Below are 20,176 nucleotides of genomic sequence, written 5' to 3' on the forward strand. Positions count from 1 at the left end.
AGAAGGGGATAAGAAGAGAAAGGGGAGAATGCAGGTTAAAATTATACTGAAGAGCATGAAAGCAATCACAGACTTGTTGCCATATTTTCCAGAGCTCTGTAAATCCTTAGTAAACAGATTTATTCCAGATGACAAGTTGCTGGGGAACAGTGCATAGTGACTGTAGGTTCTTGTTGCTGAAAATGGCAGTCCTGGAAGTTTAAAATGGCTCATTTTACTGAGCTTGTATTTAGTTGACAGATACTGGAAATGACTAACTGTTCAAGCCTGCTTCTTATTCAAGACAAGTAGAACGCAATATGGTATATGATATGACTTGCGTCTGAAAAAGAAACATAACTCATTCTTCCATTTATAAAGGTTGGGAGAGAGGGAGAGAGATACTGGGAAAGAATGAGTTAGACATACAGAAATATGTGAGTCTAACTTGCCAAGAGGTACCAAAAAGTTAACAGCCTGCTATCAGAACAATTAGATAGAGGGTAAATATCTAACCTCAACTATCTTACAGGTAGTCACTTTGGAGAATATACTGGTTTGTATTAGTTACCTTTGATGTACTTTCCCTTCTGAAGTTAACTATGTCCTTTTTATTGCAGAATACAAATTTGGGGTTTGAAATTATGGGGCTCTAGAAATACAGTTATCATGGACACCACTCAGTCTTACTCTGTCTGCTGTAGCATATACAGTGTCACAGATGTAGCATGTATGGTGTCACAGGTGTCCTACTAAAACCCAGGACATTCCCATGATCTATTGCAGGATGGTCTTCAGAAGTGAAGCAGCTTATAAGATGAGCAAACCACTGTTTGTTATTCCTCACAATATAAGAACTAGGGTGCATGAAAGGGAAATAGCAAGTAGCAGGTTCAAAACAAAAGACATTTCACTCAGTGTAATGATGCTTTGAGCAGGAGGTAATGTTGCTAAAAATATACATATGCTCAAAAGTGGCTCTTCATGGAAAGAAAATCAATCATGAGCTGTTAAGCTTTGGTGCAGAAAGTCCTTGAACCACTAGTTCAGGGCTAAGGTGCTCTGAAAAAGCTTTGCTGTACACTGCTTCTGCTTTTTACACTTTTCTCTAGGCAACCTCTCCAGCTCACAGCTGGAGATGGGGTACTGGGCGAGATGGACCTTTAGTCTGTCAAGATGCAGCCCTACATTTGCATTAGGATTCCTAAATATGTACATTACATAAAAGGGCAGTATTTGTAAAGTAGGAATTGCTGTTTGATTTATCTTAATACCTATTATTTTTCCTTCCTTTGAGACTAGCAGCCCCTAAATAGAATTGGGCTTTAGTATGTGAGTATGGGTAAAAGATGCTGCTTCATTTGCCACTGTTTCTCTGCACTGTGGACCAGCAGACAAAATGTTAGAATAGCTTTGCTAATTTTATAATCAGAGAAAATTACTTAAGCACTAAATGCACTGGGCCCTGTGATGGCTTGGTGTGAGTCTGTCACTCACAGTCTGGCTGTGGCAGGATCTACCCTTAAGGTCTTGTTCCAGTATGACATCTATCACTTCTTTACAGTTTAATATTTGTAACAATGTTTTATTTAGGATTCAGCCTGCAATTAAGGAATCTTATTTGTAATGCAAATATCTGTAAAACGTGAAGAGGAGGTGTGACAGTGGGTACTGTAGGGCTAGTTCTGACTCTAAGGTCACTTTATGCTTATCTGAGGTGGTCTTAAAATGAATGTGAGTTATTTATCTTGCCTTTTAAAGGTCTCTTTATAGTGCTGGAGATGTAAAGGGGTATTAGTTTGAAAGGTAATCAGATCCTGCATTAATCTCTTTCACTCTTCCTCTGTGTCTTCATGCACATGCTCTATGCTTGAATATATGTATGTCTGTATACACATGGAAGGATTAATGCTTTTCGTTTTTTAACACTTACTAAGGAAGCATAATACCACAGACTCAATTTTAAGAGGTCTAAAGGCAATCTTTGAATCTTCTGCTGCATAGTTCTGATCCACTCAGTGATCTTCAGCTGTACAAACAGCACTGTTAGGTTGCTAAATGTCAGAAATGGGAATGAGCAGAGCAGAGCTGAAATATAGGAGATGTTAAAATACAGACTGGGGTGGTTTTTCTGTCTATATAAAATGCTCATATGTATGTCTATGTGTACATGCATGTTTCATCCTTTACTTAAAGTATTCAAACTGAAAGACCTTGTGTGTTGCAGGGACAAGCTGTGGACAGGAGCCTGCCAAGTGTTTCTTGCCATAGAGCAATACTGTTAAGTCCCTTTTATTCAATATGTGCTAAAATGAGATTACACAGAGAAAACTCTACAGATAGGTATTACAATCACCTTCTTACCTTTTGTGCAGATTCTGGATGAGAAATTCAGAATATGATCCAAATTCTCCTATAAACACAGCCATTGACTCAAGTCAGTGCCTTTGGAGCATGTCCTCAGTCATGCCATCCTCCTTACTCTGTGCTGTTTCCCAATTCTTACCTCCTGCTTTTTTTCTTATATATCCAATGCAGAAGATTTTAGGGAGGCCCACAAAAGCAAAGCTCACAGTCTCAGATTTTAACAACTCCTGCTGACTTCAATGCTGATGTCCAATGTGTCATTCTAAAGGGCCTGCTGTAAAGCTGTGGAGGTAGGCCTGATTGGGCAAACATGGGCTCATCCATGTTGGCTTGCCCAGACATGTTCCCCTGCTCCCCTGCTATGGCTGGGGGGAGGCAACCGTGGGAGAGGAGGGCGAAAGCCCTGACTTCACCTACTATGGTGAGGCCTGGCAAAGTGTCATTCTGATTGTCTAATCTATGTCCAGTGCCCCATCAGTCTCAGGATGGATATTGATAAAAGGGGTAACCAGGTAGCACAGAGGCTGCTGCCACCTCATTTTGCATCCTGAATTTGCCTGGAGAGCTTACCAGGAACAGGCTCTAAATGCCTGCAAGCGAATGGCCTGCATAGCCAGCATGACATCATGCTGAGACTGCACATCATGAGACATCCTGCCTGCACCTGAAAGTCTCCTGCCAAGACAAGAAGTCCTGGATACACAGATCATCCAGAGGAGCCAGGAGACAAGGTCAGAGATTGTCTGCCTCCTTTCCCCAGAAGTCTGGGAATAATCAAGTCTCAGCAGCTGACCAGAAGGAGTTCCCTGAAAGTGTTTGGGCACTGTCTGGGACTGTGGCTAGCCCCACGAGTTGGGTAATAATAATTTTGTGAGTAAATACTTAAAAGCCTCTTCCAGTATAATATTTGCATTTGCCACTCTAGGAAATAAGTGCTCTAGTTTTGGCTGTTCCCTGTGTGCATCAATTTCCAAACTCTGCATTTTGAACCTGTGAATAAGTTTTCTGGCGAGTTTTAATGTTAATACACAATTTTTGTAGTTATTAACAATTATCATCTGGATATCAAAATTTATACAGATTATAAATTTGGCAGAATCTGTCACAAAAGCCTAAGATACTTAACAGGATCTTCTATGTACTGGCCTTCATCTGTGGAGATGCTGTGAGACAGATATTGTAGGCCTGATTTTAACACAGAGACACACACTCAACCTTTTAACACTCCCATAAAACATCTTTCCTGCAGACAATTTCTAGCCAGGTGCTTCTGCCAAAGTACTAAACTTGAAGGTTGAATGGGGTGTCCCCTGTTAATGAATCTTCTGTACTGATCCAAAGCCCAGAGCAAGATGAGTGGGAAGTTTATCACTGATCTTGCTCAGCTTACGAAAAGGATGGTAGGTTCCCATTAGAAAAGGCTTTTAGAAAACACAGGGAAAAGACCCTGCATGGGTTTATTTTCAGATTTTCAAATCAGCAATGCAGAGAAAGTGTATAAAAATCTGGTTTTCCCTGACAACATATATTTAGCTGTATAATTACTAAATGTGGGGTTTGTTACTTAATTTTTTTCATGCAAACCCAGAGATTCTTAATAGCAGCAAATGGCTGTACGTGCCAGCTTGTAATATCCACCAGAAAAGCCAGAGATCCTAGCAATTTACCACACAGTATAACCTCTACTAACAAATTTAGCTATTTTTGAATGTCCAAAAATAGCATGCAAAAGAAGCTCCCAAGACAGTATTAGGGTACTGAACCTGGAGTCAGACTGATACTTTGAGTACCCTTTGCTTCTGCAGGATTTCAGAATACTGCATTGTTTGTAGGACTGGGATTTGAAGTCACAATTTTGTCATGACATAGTCTTTCTCTAGCGATAGCAAATGCTACATGGTGGTTTTGAGGTGAAATCCTGACACCCATCTGTGTTGTTTCTAACATTGGAGCTGTTATTAAATGCTGAGCTGGTAGCCTATCCTATTGCCTGAGTTGCCATTACACCATTCTCAAGTGCTTGCAGTATTGCTGGACTGGGATTTTTTTTTTTTTTTCATGATAGAATGTCTCTTTTTTCCTTTTCTCTCATTTTTTAAAGTGAAATATGACAAAAGCTTGGGAGATTTGCCCACATGATGAATTCTGATGTCCTCATCATTGCAATGCTTCATACCTTAGAGAAGGAACTGATATGTGCGGCAGGAACGTGTCTTTTGCCAACCTGGTTTTAGTGGTTTGGGTGTTACTCGACCCCCCACACTTTGGAAATCACCCAGCCTAGACTCAGCCAGCTCTGGAAATTAGAGTGAAGCTTATATTTACAGCTAGCACAATATACAAGCAGACATTTACAGTATATACAGTTATATACAGAAATATACAAGGTAAAAGGTAATACAGAAACACAACTCCCCTCCCAGAAACCTGAGTCCCCAGGAGAGGCTCCCAACCACCCTTCCACCTTCTCCCACCCCTCTCAACCTTACCCCAGTCCCAAGGAAGAATGGAGGTTTGGCCAGGGGGTTAGGAAGCAAAGTGGATTAATCAGAGAGGCTAGAGAGAGAAATGCAGTGTAGAGCTCCCCAGCAGCAGTGCCTTATCTATGTTTGGATTCTTGTTCTTATACCTCTCTCAGCAAGCCTATGAGTGAAGTAGACATCACCCTTGTTTTCTCTTTCACAGCCTGTGATCTAATCTTCTCACCAAAACATTCTAGCTAGGCTCAAACTAGCACACTGGTATAAAAACTTAGGCAAATTGTAATGCTGGGAAAGCATCACAGGTGGAGTTTTCCTTGACTTCCAAGAGGCTCAGATCTCCAGAGACTTTTTCTGGGGAGTATGTATGGAATAGGCTGAGCAGATTATATATATCCCAGTGACACAGCAGAGATGAACATGCTGCACGCAGGGGACTTGGACAAAGACTTCCATCTTCTGTGACTGCTGCTTCTGAGTATTCTGTGCCAGCTTCTGACTGGACAGTTGTTGCGGGCTTTATAAGGAAAGAGCTGACAGAAACGAAGCTCTCAGATGAACTGGAGAAAAAATACAGAATTATATTTGGAGAAAGAAACACAGAAAAGAAATTACAAAGCAGATACAAGATCCATGGTGAGCCCCAACCCAAAACTAAATCTACAATCCCCAGTGCTCCAATCCTGCCCCCCAAAACACCTCTGCCATTCAAGAGGCTTAAACATAAGCCTCTGGAGGCCCCAACACAGGCCAGGAGCAGGAGGAAAGGAGGAGAAGCTGACCTTGCTGTGAGTTTATAAAGAGATAGCGTAATTATGGGCTTGAATAATGATCCTCTAGTCCCAGAGGATTTTTAACCCTGTAGTCCTCAACCTGGGACAGTAGAGCTGAGAGCAGGAACTTATTTGATCTCTCTTCTGGGGGACATCTGTTGCCCTCGCTGAGGTCCAAACAGCATGGGAGAGGAAAAAAATCCAGAATCATCAATAAAAAGGATGAAAACTAGATTAAAGGCAGAAAGGGAAAAAGGAATTTGGACGTAGATTCTGGAGAAGGAATGTTTGGAGCAGGAGGACTGCAGGTGGGGGGAGCTTGCAGATTACTCGAGTGGGGACTAGGGGCCTAGAAACAAGGCTGAGAGTGACTTAGCAGAGCTTGCCTCACGAGAAGGAACAAGGTGAGGGACAAACAAGGGAAACAAATGCAAGGAGACCAACCTGCCAAGGCACTGTGAGGCCAGAGAGGTCTGGGAACAGCTCAGCTGAGAAGGATTGCAGGGACCTGGGGAAAGGAGGTGGAGAGGACTACTGAGGTGTAACATCTGCAGCTGAGATCAAGGAAAGCTGTACTTCCTACATTACAGAACTGCCTCAGATGTTAATTGTGCCTAGAAGTTCAGCTTGTTATTGTGGTGATTATTTGCTGTTCAGATAATCCATTACTTCCACTCAGCAAGAGTAATAGCTACTTTTTACATGCTGCAGCAAAATTCCTCCCGCTAGGTAGGATTGCTCAGGCGCTATCCTCTTTGTCCTTAGCACAGCTTTGTTTCACAGAAGGCTCACTTTGACCCACAGCAGACGTGCAAAATTTTACAGCGTGGGAGGAAGAAAGATTTAATTGACGTGGGATTAGCCTGGCTTTTATTGCTAATCGTTGAAGAAGCCAGAAGTACTTTATGTAGGTCATCCCAAACAAGGCTCAGTGAATGCTTTTTCTGCCCTACATCATCATCTGCTTTGTTTGTGCCATCCTAAAGGCAAGAGTTAATTCACACACTTTCAAAGTGCTAAATGCTGCCATCCAAATTGCCTACTGGTGGGAACTGGGACAGCTACTCTAGAGGAGATGAAGCTGCTGCAGTTTAACTAGATGAGAGTTTCATCCTGGGCTGGTGCTGGTTTTCATCTCAGTGGCCAAGCTGAGTTGATTTTATATTATGAATCTCGACTGCAGATGCCAGGGAGAAGGGAAGATGATCGGAAAGTTAAAAGCTTTCATCTAAGCTACACCCGTTGTGTTAGTATGATACTGAGTGACTTCAGCCTAGTGTCATCTCACCTCATCTTAAACATGATGAGAGAGAGAGAGATGCCTACATTAGGTTTTTATCCCCTTCCCTAAGATCTAAAAAGCCTCTAGACACAAAATTTTTGTTTTGTTGGCTTTTTTTTTTAAATGCTACTAATTTCTTGGAAAATACTTTTGATCAGGATTGTGGACTGCTCTCACAGGAGATTAAATCCTGTAGATTTTGGTAGGAATTAATTGCTTCTGTGCCACAAACAGTTTAACAAAATCAAACAAACAAAAAAAAAAGAAGCCAATCACAAATCTGCTTACACTAGGAAGGGGGATTTATGAGCAGACTAACCAATTCACAGGTGAAAAGTACATGTTGTGTGCCATGTATCATATGGATCTGCCATCTGTCATATGGACAGAAAGCAACACCTCATCTCGTGAAATTGCATCAGCTGGGTAAGTAGACCTGGTAATTCATGAAGATTTATGGTAGAGGTGAGAACCCTCTGGCTTGCCTGGTGTGCCTCTGCCCACCTTCAGAGAATACTTTTCCTGGGGTGAGGTCTAATCACCTGCTCCAGCTGAATGCTCAGAGAAATAACTAACCTTTTTTTTTTTTTTTTTTTAATGCATTTGTTTCTTTGATTTGGCATCATGCATCTCATGGCCACCTTTTTTAATTTGTGAGACCAGTAAAGTCACAATGCTAATGAAAGCAGTTGTTGTTTCTCACTATAGTATTTTCTGAGAGAATATCTACCATACTTAACCTGGAAAGAACACATTTTGCAGATGTGAGAGTGCTTCCTAGAGGTGACATTTCCCACATGCTCAGCAGCAAGTAGCCTTGGCACTGAAAATCTTGTAAGGAGCAGTGAATCTTCTGCTAAGCAGGTACTCACTTATGAGGATTCATGTTGTCATGCTAAGGATGAGAAGTCTTCATTATAGTCAGTGTATTCTTATAATGGAAGAGTCTGTAATGGGGATGCTGTCTTGTCAAGTCCAGCTGATATTAAGGTTTGCACAGCTCTGTTAGTATTTATATGATAAACTAAACTTTTCAAAAGGACATTAATGTGGGAGCAAACTATAATAAGCTATTGAGTTTTTTTATCTGTGTCTACACAATATGCACGCCACAGTTAAAATTTTGTCATTGGAGAAGTACTATGACACCAAGCTGACTGTTGCTGTTGGTATGCTAGAAGGACAGGGTGTCATCCAGTAGGACCTGGATCAGCTGGAGAGGTAGTCCTAGGTGAATCTCATGACCAAGTAGAGGGTCCTGCACCTGGACTGGAACAGTCATCATTATTAATACAGGCTGGGGAATGAGGTGATAGAAAGCAGCCCTATGGACTGTTCTGGTGAATTGGAAGCTGGACATGAGCCAACAGTTTGCACTTGCAGCTCAGAAGACAAATCACATCCTGGGCTGCTTCAAAAGAAGCATGGCTAGCAAGTCAAGAGAGGTGGTTCTGCCACTTTGCTCTGGTAAAACCTCACCTGGAGTACTTCATCCAGCTCTGAAGCCTTTCAACACAGGAAGGACGTGGACCTGACAAAGCAGATCTAGAGGAGGGCCACAAAGATGATATGAGGGCTGGAACACCTCTCCTGTGAGTACTGGCTGAGGGATCTGGGGTTGTTCAGCCTGGGGAAGAGAAGGCTCTGGGGACACCTAATAGTGTCCTTCCAGCACTTGAAGCAGGCCTATATAAAGCATGAAGAGGGACTGTATATAAAGGCCTGCAGTGACAGGATGAGCAGCAATGTTTTTACATTAGAGAAGAGCAGATTCAGATTGGATGTTTGGAATAAGTTCTTTAGCATGGGGGTGTTGGAACACTGGAACAGGTGGCCTGAGAGGTAGTTGAGGCCCTGTCCATGGAGATGTTTAAGGTTAGGCTTAACAAGGCTCTGAGCAACCTGATCTAGTGGAGGATGTCTCCACTTACTGCAGGGGGTTTGGACTGGAGGGGACCTTTAGAAGTCTCCTCTGTTCCAAACCATTCTGTGATTCTATGTAAAGGAATAGATGAATCAGATCAGAAAGAGATACTTTTAAGGATATATATATATATATATATATATATATATATGCAAAAACATAATTTAGGCCAAATGTTAATCTTTGTCTCATAATTAAGTATGAATTTAACTCATAATTAAGTATCCTCTTAGCTTGCAACCCATATGTAATCTAATAAACAATGAGTGACTGCCTGGTTAAATAGCAGGCATGCAATTATACCCTTCTAGCATGGTCATTTGCACATGCAGCAGGATAGTAAGGTACCCTTGAAATGCACTGTGATATTAATTTAACTATTTAAATAGCAATCATCTCCTTGACAATTCTATTAAGATGCACTAATTCTTTTTTCAAGCAAGAAACAGAAAGATATAGTAAGAGGAGGCTCAGGAGCGACCTCATTGCTGTCCACAACTACCTGAAGGGAGACTGTAGCCAGGTGGGAGTTGGTCTCTTCTCTCAGGTAACCAGCAACAGAACAAGGGGACACAGTCTCAAGTTGTGCCGGGGGAAGTATAGGCTGGATGTTAGGAGGAAGTTGTTGACAGAGAGAGTGATTGGCATTGGAATGGGCTGCCCAGGGAGGTGGTGGAGTCACCATCCCTGGAGGTGTTGAAGAAAAGACTGGATGAGGCACTTAGTGCCATGATCTAGTTGACTGGCTAGGGCTGGGTGCTAGGTTGGACTGGATGATCTTGGAGGTCTCTTCCGACCTGGTTGATTCTATGATTCTATCTTGGAGGTCTCTTCCAATCTGGTTGATTCTATGATTCTATGAATATTCTTTCTAGTCATTGTTGTAAATAGTGTTTGAATGTTGTGCAAAAAATAAAGTGCGGATTCAGCTGAATGATGATTTGTAAAGCAGAATGAATGAAACTCCAGTAGTACGTAAAGGAACTCCTGATTTCTATTCCACCAAAAGAAATCTGGATTCCAATTGAAGTTTTGTTTAAGTAAAGATTTGTCACGGTTCGGACTCTCATCTTTCTAAAAGCAGTGTCTCCTGAGGGATGTTATAAGATCTGTACAGAACAATAGCACAGAAAAGTGAGAGCCTGTTCCAAAACTCATTGAAATCAAAGGAAGTATTTCCATTATTCAGAAGAAGATTATAGAGTGATGTATAGGAAAATACCAGGAATTATTCCATCAGCCTTCACAGGAGAACATTCATCTGTAAGCATTATTGTGCATTGAAACCATTATGCTTACAGTTCCAGGAACAAGAGCTCTTCTTCTTAGCACAGTATTAGAACAAAAAATGCCTACCTTTTCCTTCTTTTTCTCTTGAGGATGGTGAAACTAATACTTAAATGAATATGAACAGAACAAAAAGGAGAGATTTTTGAATTGAAATGTCTGTGATTCCATATCTGTTTTCTCACATGAAACACTGAGATTTATATAAAAATGTCTACAATTCCTGTAAAATTAGTATTTGTCTTAATTGCTCTTTAATATGCACTTGTACTCTTCAAGATGCTTTTAAAAACATGCTAAAATGGTGCCTTTATTAATAACTAATATTTTAGAGCAGCACAAAAAAGAACTGTATTTGACATGTTAAGATCAAATATAGTTCTTGTCTTCCTTTTGTTTTGCAGTACGCTTTATAGCATTTTACAGCTTGTCCTTTAAAATGAATGCATTTTAAATTGTCTAGCCAGCTGTTTGGGTTTAAAACATAGATCACACGTGGAATTGGTCAGCTTCATAGATGTTTGGCTAGTTTTCTCTTTGTGCTTTCCCCAGAACTCAGCTTTTATCCTCTTAAAGCTACATGTCAAAGTGACTCGAGATTTGATTGCTTTTAGATGCTCATTTTGATTTTGAAAGACCTTAGCTTCCAAGTGAGCCCAAAAATACCTGTTCTCTGCTACTCTGCCACCCTTGGGATAGCCCAAGCTCAGTATCCAGAAGCATAAGACCTGTTAAAATGTAGGCTTAATTCTGGCACCTCTGCAGCTGAAGGAGCATTTTCACTGCAAAACCTAACTGGTGCAGATATAGAAATTTCAAGAGATAGAATAAGGATCAGTTAAAGATCTTAACTTGTCTAGCAGTCTGTCCATGGTGCTAATAGCAGTTGCTATTCTCCCAACAGAGATAGCAGCACAGGAATTGCTCAATTCTGCCCCTGTACTCTACACTGGTTAGACCATACCTTGAGTACAGTGTTCAGTTCTGGGTCCCCCAGTTTAGGAAGGACATTGAGATGCTTGAGCATGTCCAGAGAAGGGCGACGAGGCTGGGGAGAGGCCTTGAGCACAGCCCTACGAGGAGAGGCTGAGGGAGCTGGGATTGTTTAGCCTGGAGAAGAGGAGGCTCAGGGGTGACCTTATTGCTGTCTACAACTACCTGAAGGGTGGTTGTGGCCAGGAGGAGGTTGCTCTCTTCTCTCAGGTGGCCAGTGCCAGAACAAGAGGACACAGTCTCAAGCTACACCATGGGAAATTTAGGCTTGAGGTGAGGAGAAAGTTCTTCACTGAGAGAGTCATTGGCTACTGGAATGGGCTGCCCGGGGAGGTGGTGGAGTCGCCGTCCCTGGAGCTGTTCAAGGCAGGATTGGATGTGGCACTTGGTGCCATGGTCTAGCCCTGAGTTCTGTGGTAAAGGGTTGGACTTGATGACCTATGAGGTCTCTTCCAACCTTAGTGACACTGTGATACTGTGAACTCTGAAACCTGTGATTGCTCACTGTTTCATTGCTAGTCTGGATGCTGAAAGTAATACACATAATATATCAAATATGTAGGTCATAATACAATGATCTGTCTTCCCTAGCAATTTACTCACAAGTGCTTTCTCCTGTCCAGTGACATGCAAGAGTGAGGCTTGGGGAAGTCCCTTTATTCTATATGTCCCCTTCCACTCCCCACTGAATCACACTGCGAGTTCCCAACCTCCCCTTTCTCTCTGATTTGCTAAAATAATTACAAAGCACTTATGCTCATGTCCACTCTTTCCTCATAGCTCCAGAAACAGCTGTCTGAGCTGGATGAGGACGACTTATGCTATGAATTTCGTCGAGAACGTTTCACCGTCCATCGCACTCATTTGTATTTTCTACATTATGAATACGAGCCTGCTTCAGACAATACTGATGTGACACTAGTGGCTCAACTTTCAATGGACAGGTAGGAAAAATAATCTTTTGTTCATCTGGAAACATGAGACAATTAACATTTTCTTACAGAGAAATCCAGTTCTGTAATGCTTTGGGGAGAGGAAAAACTGCTTGTGTAGAAACATGGATGTCATACTGTAAGACCTTCCTTGAACTAGGACATGTAAATATCACACATGCACCCAGAATTCATCTCCACACTGCACATGTGAGTGTGGGTAGAGTTTGTAATAGGAAGACTACTGGAACTGCAGAGGTTGTTATTTGTTAAGATTGACAGACATTATTAGTTTATGGAGTTCTGTGGCAGCTTAGAAAAAAATATGTTTGTGATAGACTTAGGCAAGTAATAGTAGCTGAGATTTTGCAGAGTATTTCTTCATTACACAACATCAGTTTTACTTTCATTGGCATTTTCCGTGCATAAAATTGCAATTAATGATTTTTCTTGCAGTGAAAATCAAAACTAAACATTTTAGCGTCAAAATGGGTAGTTAAAAATAAAACTTCTTTTTCTTTTAATGTGCTAGGGTGAAATAAAAAAAGAAATCTCCTTTTGAGAGGAGATGTAGCATTTTTACACAAATGTCAATTTCCAGAATTTAACATTTCCAATTTAACTCTTTTCAACTTCCAGTTCTGATGTAAAGTGGAATTTAATTGGTATTTCATTTGGGGAAAAAAAATCCATTTCGTGACAGGTTCCACCTGCACTTTTCTGATTCCCACCATTGCAATTAGTTGTGATTTTTCGGAAGGCCTGGAAGTGCAATCTGGATCAGACAGCTTTATGGAATTTGGAACTGTCAGTCTCCTTCTGCTTCTCAGTTCGAACCTAGTCCAAACTTTGTCTCTGCTGCTATTAGAGTGGGTTACAAAACTGTTCAGAACTCCTTGAATATTAGCCAGAAAGTAATATTTCATTTAGCAGAGTGCATACAGAATGCAACGTGGACCACGAATGCCACCACTGCTACACCAATGGAAGGTCAGCACTATTCCAGAAGGGTTGGAGAAATTCAGATCAGCAGAGCAGTTACAGCCTGGTTTAAAATAAACATGAACAAATGAGGGCTATTCTGTTTTGCCAGTGCCTCAGCACTGCATCCTGCACATCGTGTTATGATGTGCTATGCACATCAATGTCTGTACTATTGATTTTTAATTGAGGAAACATTTCTTAAGTGTTCACAAACCTTTGACTAAAAAACTAAAGAAATAAATTAAGCCAGACCCTGGGTGAGTGCCACAGTAAATTAGTAAAGCTGGTGTGTGCACATAGTTTATTTTCCCCCCAGAATTTGATGCAAAAGAATTGAAAAGAATGAGCTGGGGCTCAGCGCTGATTCACTGGCACTGATGCAAAATCTGAGCATCTGTTTCCCTTTCTGGATCCTCACTGGGGCACATGTTTTTATTGATAGAGAGAACCACACATTTTTATTCAGGAAGAACAGCCCTCCTGGTACTGTGCAGGAAAAAATCTTCCCTACTTCATTGGTGTGTTGGTATAAATTATTGATTTGAGTTGAATTTTTTTTCTTTCAGCTAAAATCAATAAATAATATCATACCAAAGAACTGTTTAGCTGCTTTGTTTTCTTTCACATCTTTCAGTTACTGCCTTATATTCTTTTTTATCAGCTTTAAACCACTTTTATTAAACTCCTCCAGCATAGCTGCAGAGATTTAAGAACAGTGCCTCAGATGTAAGATGACATGTACATAAGCAGTGTGCTGCACGCTACATTCCTGCATCGTTCTTTCAAATGATATCTAAGAAGAGGAAAGGCAAAAAAAAACAGCTCCTGGTGTCTCCAATTATAGTCCTGTTAGAGATGAGACTGACATGACTACTGTGACAGGCTTATCTTTGCCTGTGTTGTAGGCCTGGGAAATAGAAGAGAGAGATGAAGTTTAGAAGTTAACATCAATGTGTAATTAGAAGAATTGTGACAAACTCTGTTCAGTGGTGTTCATTATTGGTTAATGGTCACCCCTGATATCCGAGTGATGTTTTGTTGGATAATGTCTTGATTACATCACTGTGGTTTCCATGCATGTGTTTCAGGCTAGACAGCCTTCTTAAAGGTGTCCTTCTTAAAGGATCAGAAATCAGAATGGGAGCTTGCAAAAATGTGAGATCAGGGTGTGGGCAAGGAAAGACATAAATATTACGCCATTAGAAGTCTAGGTGAGACTGAGTTGTGGATGAGTTGAGTGTTCTAAAGGAGAAAAGTGAAAACAAAGTATCTTGCAAAACAATCAAATTCCAGCTAAATGCACCCAAACAAAACCAGGCTTCTAAAGTATTTACCAACGAAAGGATGAGCTCTTTTATTATGCAGAACAGCAGCACATTTATTTTCTCTAGAGTCCTTAAGAGAACGTGTTCCTCAAGATGGGTAACAAAATCAAAACAACTTGGTCATATGGTTAGGAACTTTTGAACTTTTATGGTCAAAGGAGACTAGCATTAACAACCTGCAGATAGCAAAATTGGGAGCATCACCCAGCAGGCTCTGTATCAAACTCCTGGAAGTGGAGCTTGTCAATGAAAGCAAGGCAGAAAAATGGAGTATTCTGAAGGGCACTAAGCTGTCCAGGTGGAAATTTATACCAGCAAACCCCATTTCCCACTTAACTATCAGGAAAAGCTTTGCAGGCATTATCAGGTGTGCCATTTAAATAACTTATGTATGCCATTTGTCCACTGCGCAGAGTCCTTGAAAGGCATTTTGCTCCATTTCTTGCTAGGCAAGTATACCATTTTTAAAAGGCTGCCCTAAATCTGAGTGCTGATGAATCGGAGCCTTCTGATTAATAGTTTCCACTATGTTGGAAAAAGAAAAGAAAAAGAGGTCTTATTCTCTCTTTCTTATTTGTACAATCAAAAGCCTAAAGCCTTCACATCCTTATTAGATCTTTTTTATCGATTCGTGTTTCTAATTCAGCTCTGTGTTTCAGGCTGATAATAACCTTTGCTTCAATAACAGATAAAAAGAAAATAATGTAGTCTAGTAAAGGTAATATCTCATAGCTAAGAAAAAATGATTATATCGTCTTGGATGTCATCATGATCATTCAGAAATGCAGGAAAAAACTATTAATTTTAAATCAGAATGTATGTGTGGTGGTATATCATTGCCTTCTGCTGCAAAGCTTAGGGAGATAGTAAGAGGCAGGAAATTATTTTCTCTGATCACGATGATGCAGAGAACTTTTCTTGTGTTTTGTATAAATATTAATGGGAAAAATGTAGTAATGTGGATTTGGAAGGGAGAGAAGATAATCATGTTGCATAGTTTATCCTTCCTAATTTTTAATAGAATATCTGGCTAGGCTGCATTGGTTCATTTCCATCTGTATTAACTCAAGAGGCTTTGTAATCAGTCCTTGCTATATTTTTGGGTGGCATATCTTAATTCCTAAGCAATTCTCTATAAATTACCCAAAGTGCTTAAATGATATTGATCAGGCTGGGCTTGATTTATGCTCGTGTAAGAGATCTTTTGTTGTGATTTTCATCAATAGGATTGTAACTGCTGGAAGTTTGAAAAAAAAAAAAACAACACATCAATACAATCTGGTTTTAAAATGATTTAATGAAATTTGAAGTGCTGCTAAAACATACACAAATTAGTACCTTAAATGATGATTTTGTCTGAAATGCTTTTTTAATATTCCACAGCAATGCCATATCTCTGCTTCCTTCTCTCCTTACTCCCCACACATAGTAAATCCCATTTCAATCAGTGTGTCGTCTTTTCGTCCTTTCCCTGACAGTGACTCTAGTCAATGCAGATGTTCATATAAGTCAGTATTCCCTTGACCTGTCACTTCTAACAGCTCTTTATGTCTGACTTACTGCCTTGCAAAAATCTGGGGAAAGTTTTCCTAAATAAGAGATAAAATGATTTTTGGGTCTGTGCACCTTCCTCATCCAGTGTGTTGAATAGCAGTGTTATTTTAGTGTGTTAGCTCGATCTGAGGCGCAAATTGGGCACTAGGCACTGCTTAGTATTGAGAAAGCTATCCTGTAAGTAGATCCACATAGATCCCTCTAAACGCACAAAGCTCCCATCAGATGAAGTCCTATCATTCATGTGGGGTTTCCTGCAGCATCAATGCTTTAGGCAGAAAGGATAGTGTTGATTTCACTTAGGTTTAGGTATCTGAGTTGTGGATGTATGTATCTGAGCTAGGACTGCCTTAGGCTCCTTTGTATTCAGTGGAGACAAGTAAGCATATATAGGGTGAAGTCCATTTCTAGAAGGAAACCTCAACTTAGATGAGATGAATTGTGCTGTAGAAATATTTATTGCTTTCCACGGCATGAAAAGTGACCCCAGTCTGTTCCACTTAAAGACAGATGCCTGCATTTGATCAGATGAACCCAAACAATAAGTCCCAAACAGGGAGACTGCCTTTCTTATTCTCATCCTTCCTCTTTCAGGCTCCAGATGCTTGAAGCCATCTGCAAACACTGGGAAGGTCCAATCAGCTTGGCACTCTATCTTTCTGATGCAGAAGCTCAGCAATTTCTGCGCTACGCCCAGGGCTCAGAAGTCCTTATGAGCCGCCATAATGTTGGCTACCATATCGTGTACAAGGAGGGCCAGTTCTATCCTGTGAACTTGCTGAGGAATGTGGCCATGAAGCATATCAGCACACCATACATGTTTCTGTCTGACATTGACTTCTTACCCATGTATGGACTTTATGAGTACCTCAGGTAAGCGGACAGAGGAGGGATTCCCATTGTCACCCATGTTTTCAGCTCCTCCAAACCCCATCCTTCTCACATATTCCCAAAACAAGACCATCTAAGCAGATGCATCTTAGGGATGTTTAAAGTGTGACAGTGCTCAGAAAGGCATAAAAATATTTAGAGTAGAAGGAAGAGGCTGTAACTGGAAGTAAAACAATACAGTTGGGAAAGAAAAAACCCAGGTCTAAATGTTATCCCTCTTAGTCATCAGAATAATTCCCTGAGAGCAGCAGAAGAATCAATTTGAAAATTGAACTGGACTAAGTGTTATTAAATGTGCAAGAGCATCCTGCATTAGCAGAGATGTGAACTGGGTGATTTCCCTAAACAGCCCTGGTTCTTAATGTCACTGACAGAAAAAACATGCAAAGCATTACTGAATTTGTTCTCCCTGTGACAGACTCGTAATCCAGTTCTGTATCTTGAAAAGAGGATGATAGTCTAATCAGCTCAGAAATACGACTGCAATGCCAGCACCTGTCAAGGAGAAATAATTAGCATAAGGAAACTGGGCAGAGTAACCTCAGTGTGCATTGTGTCCTAATGAATGTGAGCAGGTTGAGCTGAGCAAACCACAGACCTCTGATCCATTAACTGAGCTTTTAAATTTTTCACGGAAGACCTTTTTCCCCTGCAGAGGCTGGTCATCTGAGGCCACAGCATAGAGCAAGGAGGACACCCTGTGGCCAGACAGGAGGATTTCAGTTCTTTAGTCCTGACCGGTTTTGCTTTTCATCTCTCTTCTAATTTGGTAAAAGTTGATCAGTGTTCCAGTGAGAGTCTGTCTGTAGGAGATCCCTTTCAGTCCATGAGCCCGGAGATTTGGGGTGTAAAGTGACATGTACCTTCTGGTATTGTAAACTTGTGAGGTATTGCTTTGTCCCTCCTCACTGCAGGGTGGCTGGACTAGATGGCTTTTAAAGGTCCTTTCCAACCTGAACTGTGCTGTAATTGTCTGCATTTGAGACTGCATATTTCAGTAATTTGGAAATTTTATTGTGCTGTGTTGGCTTCTTTCCCATGTATTTTGGGGATATTTGTTTTTGATTTGTGCTGTAAGAACTCAACCAAAATAATTCTGTCTCTCACACTCATTAGCTGTCTCACGGCAGGAACAGTTGTTGTTAGCTTCTCTGTTCTTTGACATTACTGTTACATACTGTTAACATTTCTTCAGATTGATGCTGGACACAGTAAGGAGGGCAGCTGTTGATGCCAGCAGGTAGCAACTTGTTTCTCCATGCTGCATCACAATGCACTGGTGGGAGCCACCATTGAAAGGAATAGAGAAGACAGAATGATATACCGCAGCATTCTTCAGATATTACCAGCCATAGAAATAACTCTCATGTGGTGGTAATGCATTATAAAGCTAAATGCATAGTGAGGCCACTGTTGGTGCTGTTTCAGAAAAACCTTACCAGATTCACACTGAAAGCTGCTGCATCCAAGACTTTGTGTTAATCTACCAGCCTATGTCAGGCTCATAGCACCATAACTCTGATTGTGGGTCTCTGTTGCCTGGGAATACCACAGAATCACAGAACATGCTCAGTTGGAAGAGACCTCAAAGATCATCCAGTCCAACCCACGACCCAGTACTGAAGGCTCAACAGTAAACTGTGGCCCTAAGCACCAGGTCCACAGGCTGCTTGGACACCTCCAGGGACAGTGACTCCACCATTGCCCTGGGCAGACCATTCCAATATTTCTGGTGAAGAAATATTTCCTAATATCCAGCCTAGAATCAAAACTGCTAATCTACTACTAACAACTTTCTAAACAGGCACTGTATTTTTTTGCTTTTGTTGCTTTTTCAATAGATTTCTCTGAGCAAAATAGTAGGGAGGTGTGGTGACATTATTTTAAATATGGAAGCCCTGTATCTTTCTGCATTGACTGTTCTCACTGTCTCTGCAAGCAGCTGATTAGTGCTATCTGTCTGTCTGAACGGCAATGACTGTTTGAGAGACGTGCAAACCTTTTCATCTTCATTCCTTCAGATAGAACAACCATAAGCAAATAGAAGTAGTGTGGTGTTTCAGGCATCGCTTTTTACAGGATGAGCCAGACAAGTCTCTCTCACTGTGAGTCTGCTGATTTACATATGTTATATGTTGTGTTCTCTACAGATTATGTATTGTCAGAAGAAAAGGAATTTTTGAAAGATTCTCAACATGTTTTTCAACGTATTTGGAAGGTGTGCTTCTCCCTCAAAATAGCCAGTTTCGAAGGAGAAGCTGATGGAGGTGATAGCGCTGATGATTTTCTGGCCCTCTAGGTATCAGGTGCTAGCACTTGCATTTGTGCTGATTGAGCTTTTTCACAGCTCCTAAGTAAGACCATCAACTCTCCTTTTTGTCCTACCTTGTGAAGTACAAAAGGAAAGAAATGTATCATGTAAAGATTTTTCTGAAGTTTATGAAACTCAGGTGCTTTCATGATCTGTGCTGAGTCAAAGTCTTTTGTCGACTTCCCTCATTAGTTACTGAGGTCATTTTATCATTGCCCCAGAAATAAAGGCTCTTTCTGGTTGCTAGAGGTAAGGTGTTCAGCTCATCCGCTAGGTTATTGTCACATAAAGTAACTAGGCAGGCTGCTTATCTACACCTGCCGCAGCTAACATTCCTGACACGTGTGGTTAAAAAATGCCCTTTGCTTCCAGGGACACATTTAGCATGAATTGGGACCTAGCATCCACAGGTGTTATACCTGTCCTCTGCAGTATGAGTTGCGAAGTATTTCTGTTCGTTCTTCAGCATCTCAGGAAAAGACACATTTCATGTTGTGCCCCTCAGTTTTCATTTGTTGAATGCCTTTGCAGGTTATGCATTCATTGCTTCTGCAGGGAGGAAGAACATTCTAATGAATTTAACAATGAACTCGGCTCTCCAGTTCTTACCACAAACTCTGTGACTGCTGTATTTGATACTGAACTAACCATTTATGGAGTTCTTGATGGTGGAAACTAATTTGAATTAATGGACTCCTTGTTTCTGAATTCACTGCTTTAGGATTAGCTTGCTAACTTTTCTGGGTCTGAGCTTCTTTATTCTCCAGGAATGAGAATGATATTACTACATGAGAATTCTGTGTTAATTTTTGGAAAGTATTATGGAGAGGATATGATTTGTATCAACATGCTAGAGTTCATTCATCCTGTAGGGAGACTCTTGTAATTTAAGATTCATTTTTCCGATGCTCTGCATAAAGTAGGGTCAAGTAGTAGGTTTAGGAATTTCACCCAACCTTCACTATGTCAGAATAGCATGCATCAGGTCTGAATGCAAGCAAAGAGACAGCTCTTCGTGAAATCCTACATCCTTACTTTGGGGAATGGGAATAAAAGGACAGATAAACCAAAAGGGATACAGGATCATATTACTG

General features: G+C 40.9%; 1 protein-coding gene across 4 annotated transcripts in view; it reads left to right on the forward strand.

The window, feature by feature from the left end:
* Nucleotides 1–20,176, forward strand: part of LARGE1 (LARGE xylosyl- and glucuronyltransferase 1) — a 331,282-nt gene that overhangs the window by 294,697 nt on the left and 16,409 nt on the right. For all 4 annotated transcript variants that reach the window (XM_064155366.1, XM_064155364.1, XM_064155367.1 and 1 more), the window contains 2 exons: nt 11,866–12,029; nt 16,475–16,753. In XM_064155366.1, the coding sequence (XP_064011436.1) occupies nt 11,866–12,029; nt 16,475–16,753 (443 nt within the window). The remainder of the gene's footprint in view (nt 1–11,865; nt 12,030–16,474; nt 16,754–20,176) is intronic.

This window comes from Pogoniulus pusillus, chromosome 15, assembly GCF_015220805.1.
Source record: "Pogoniulus pusillus isolate bPogPus1 chromosome 15, bPogPus1.pri, whole genome shotgun sequence".
Classification (NCBI taxonomy): domain Eukaryota; kingdom Metazoa; phylum Chordata; class Aves; order Piciformes; family Lybiidae; genus Pogoniulus; species Pogoniulus pusillus.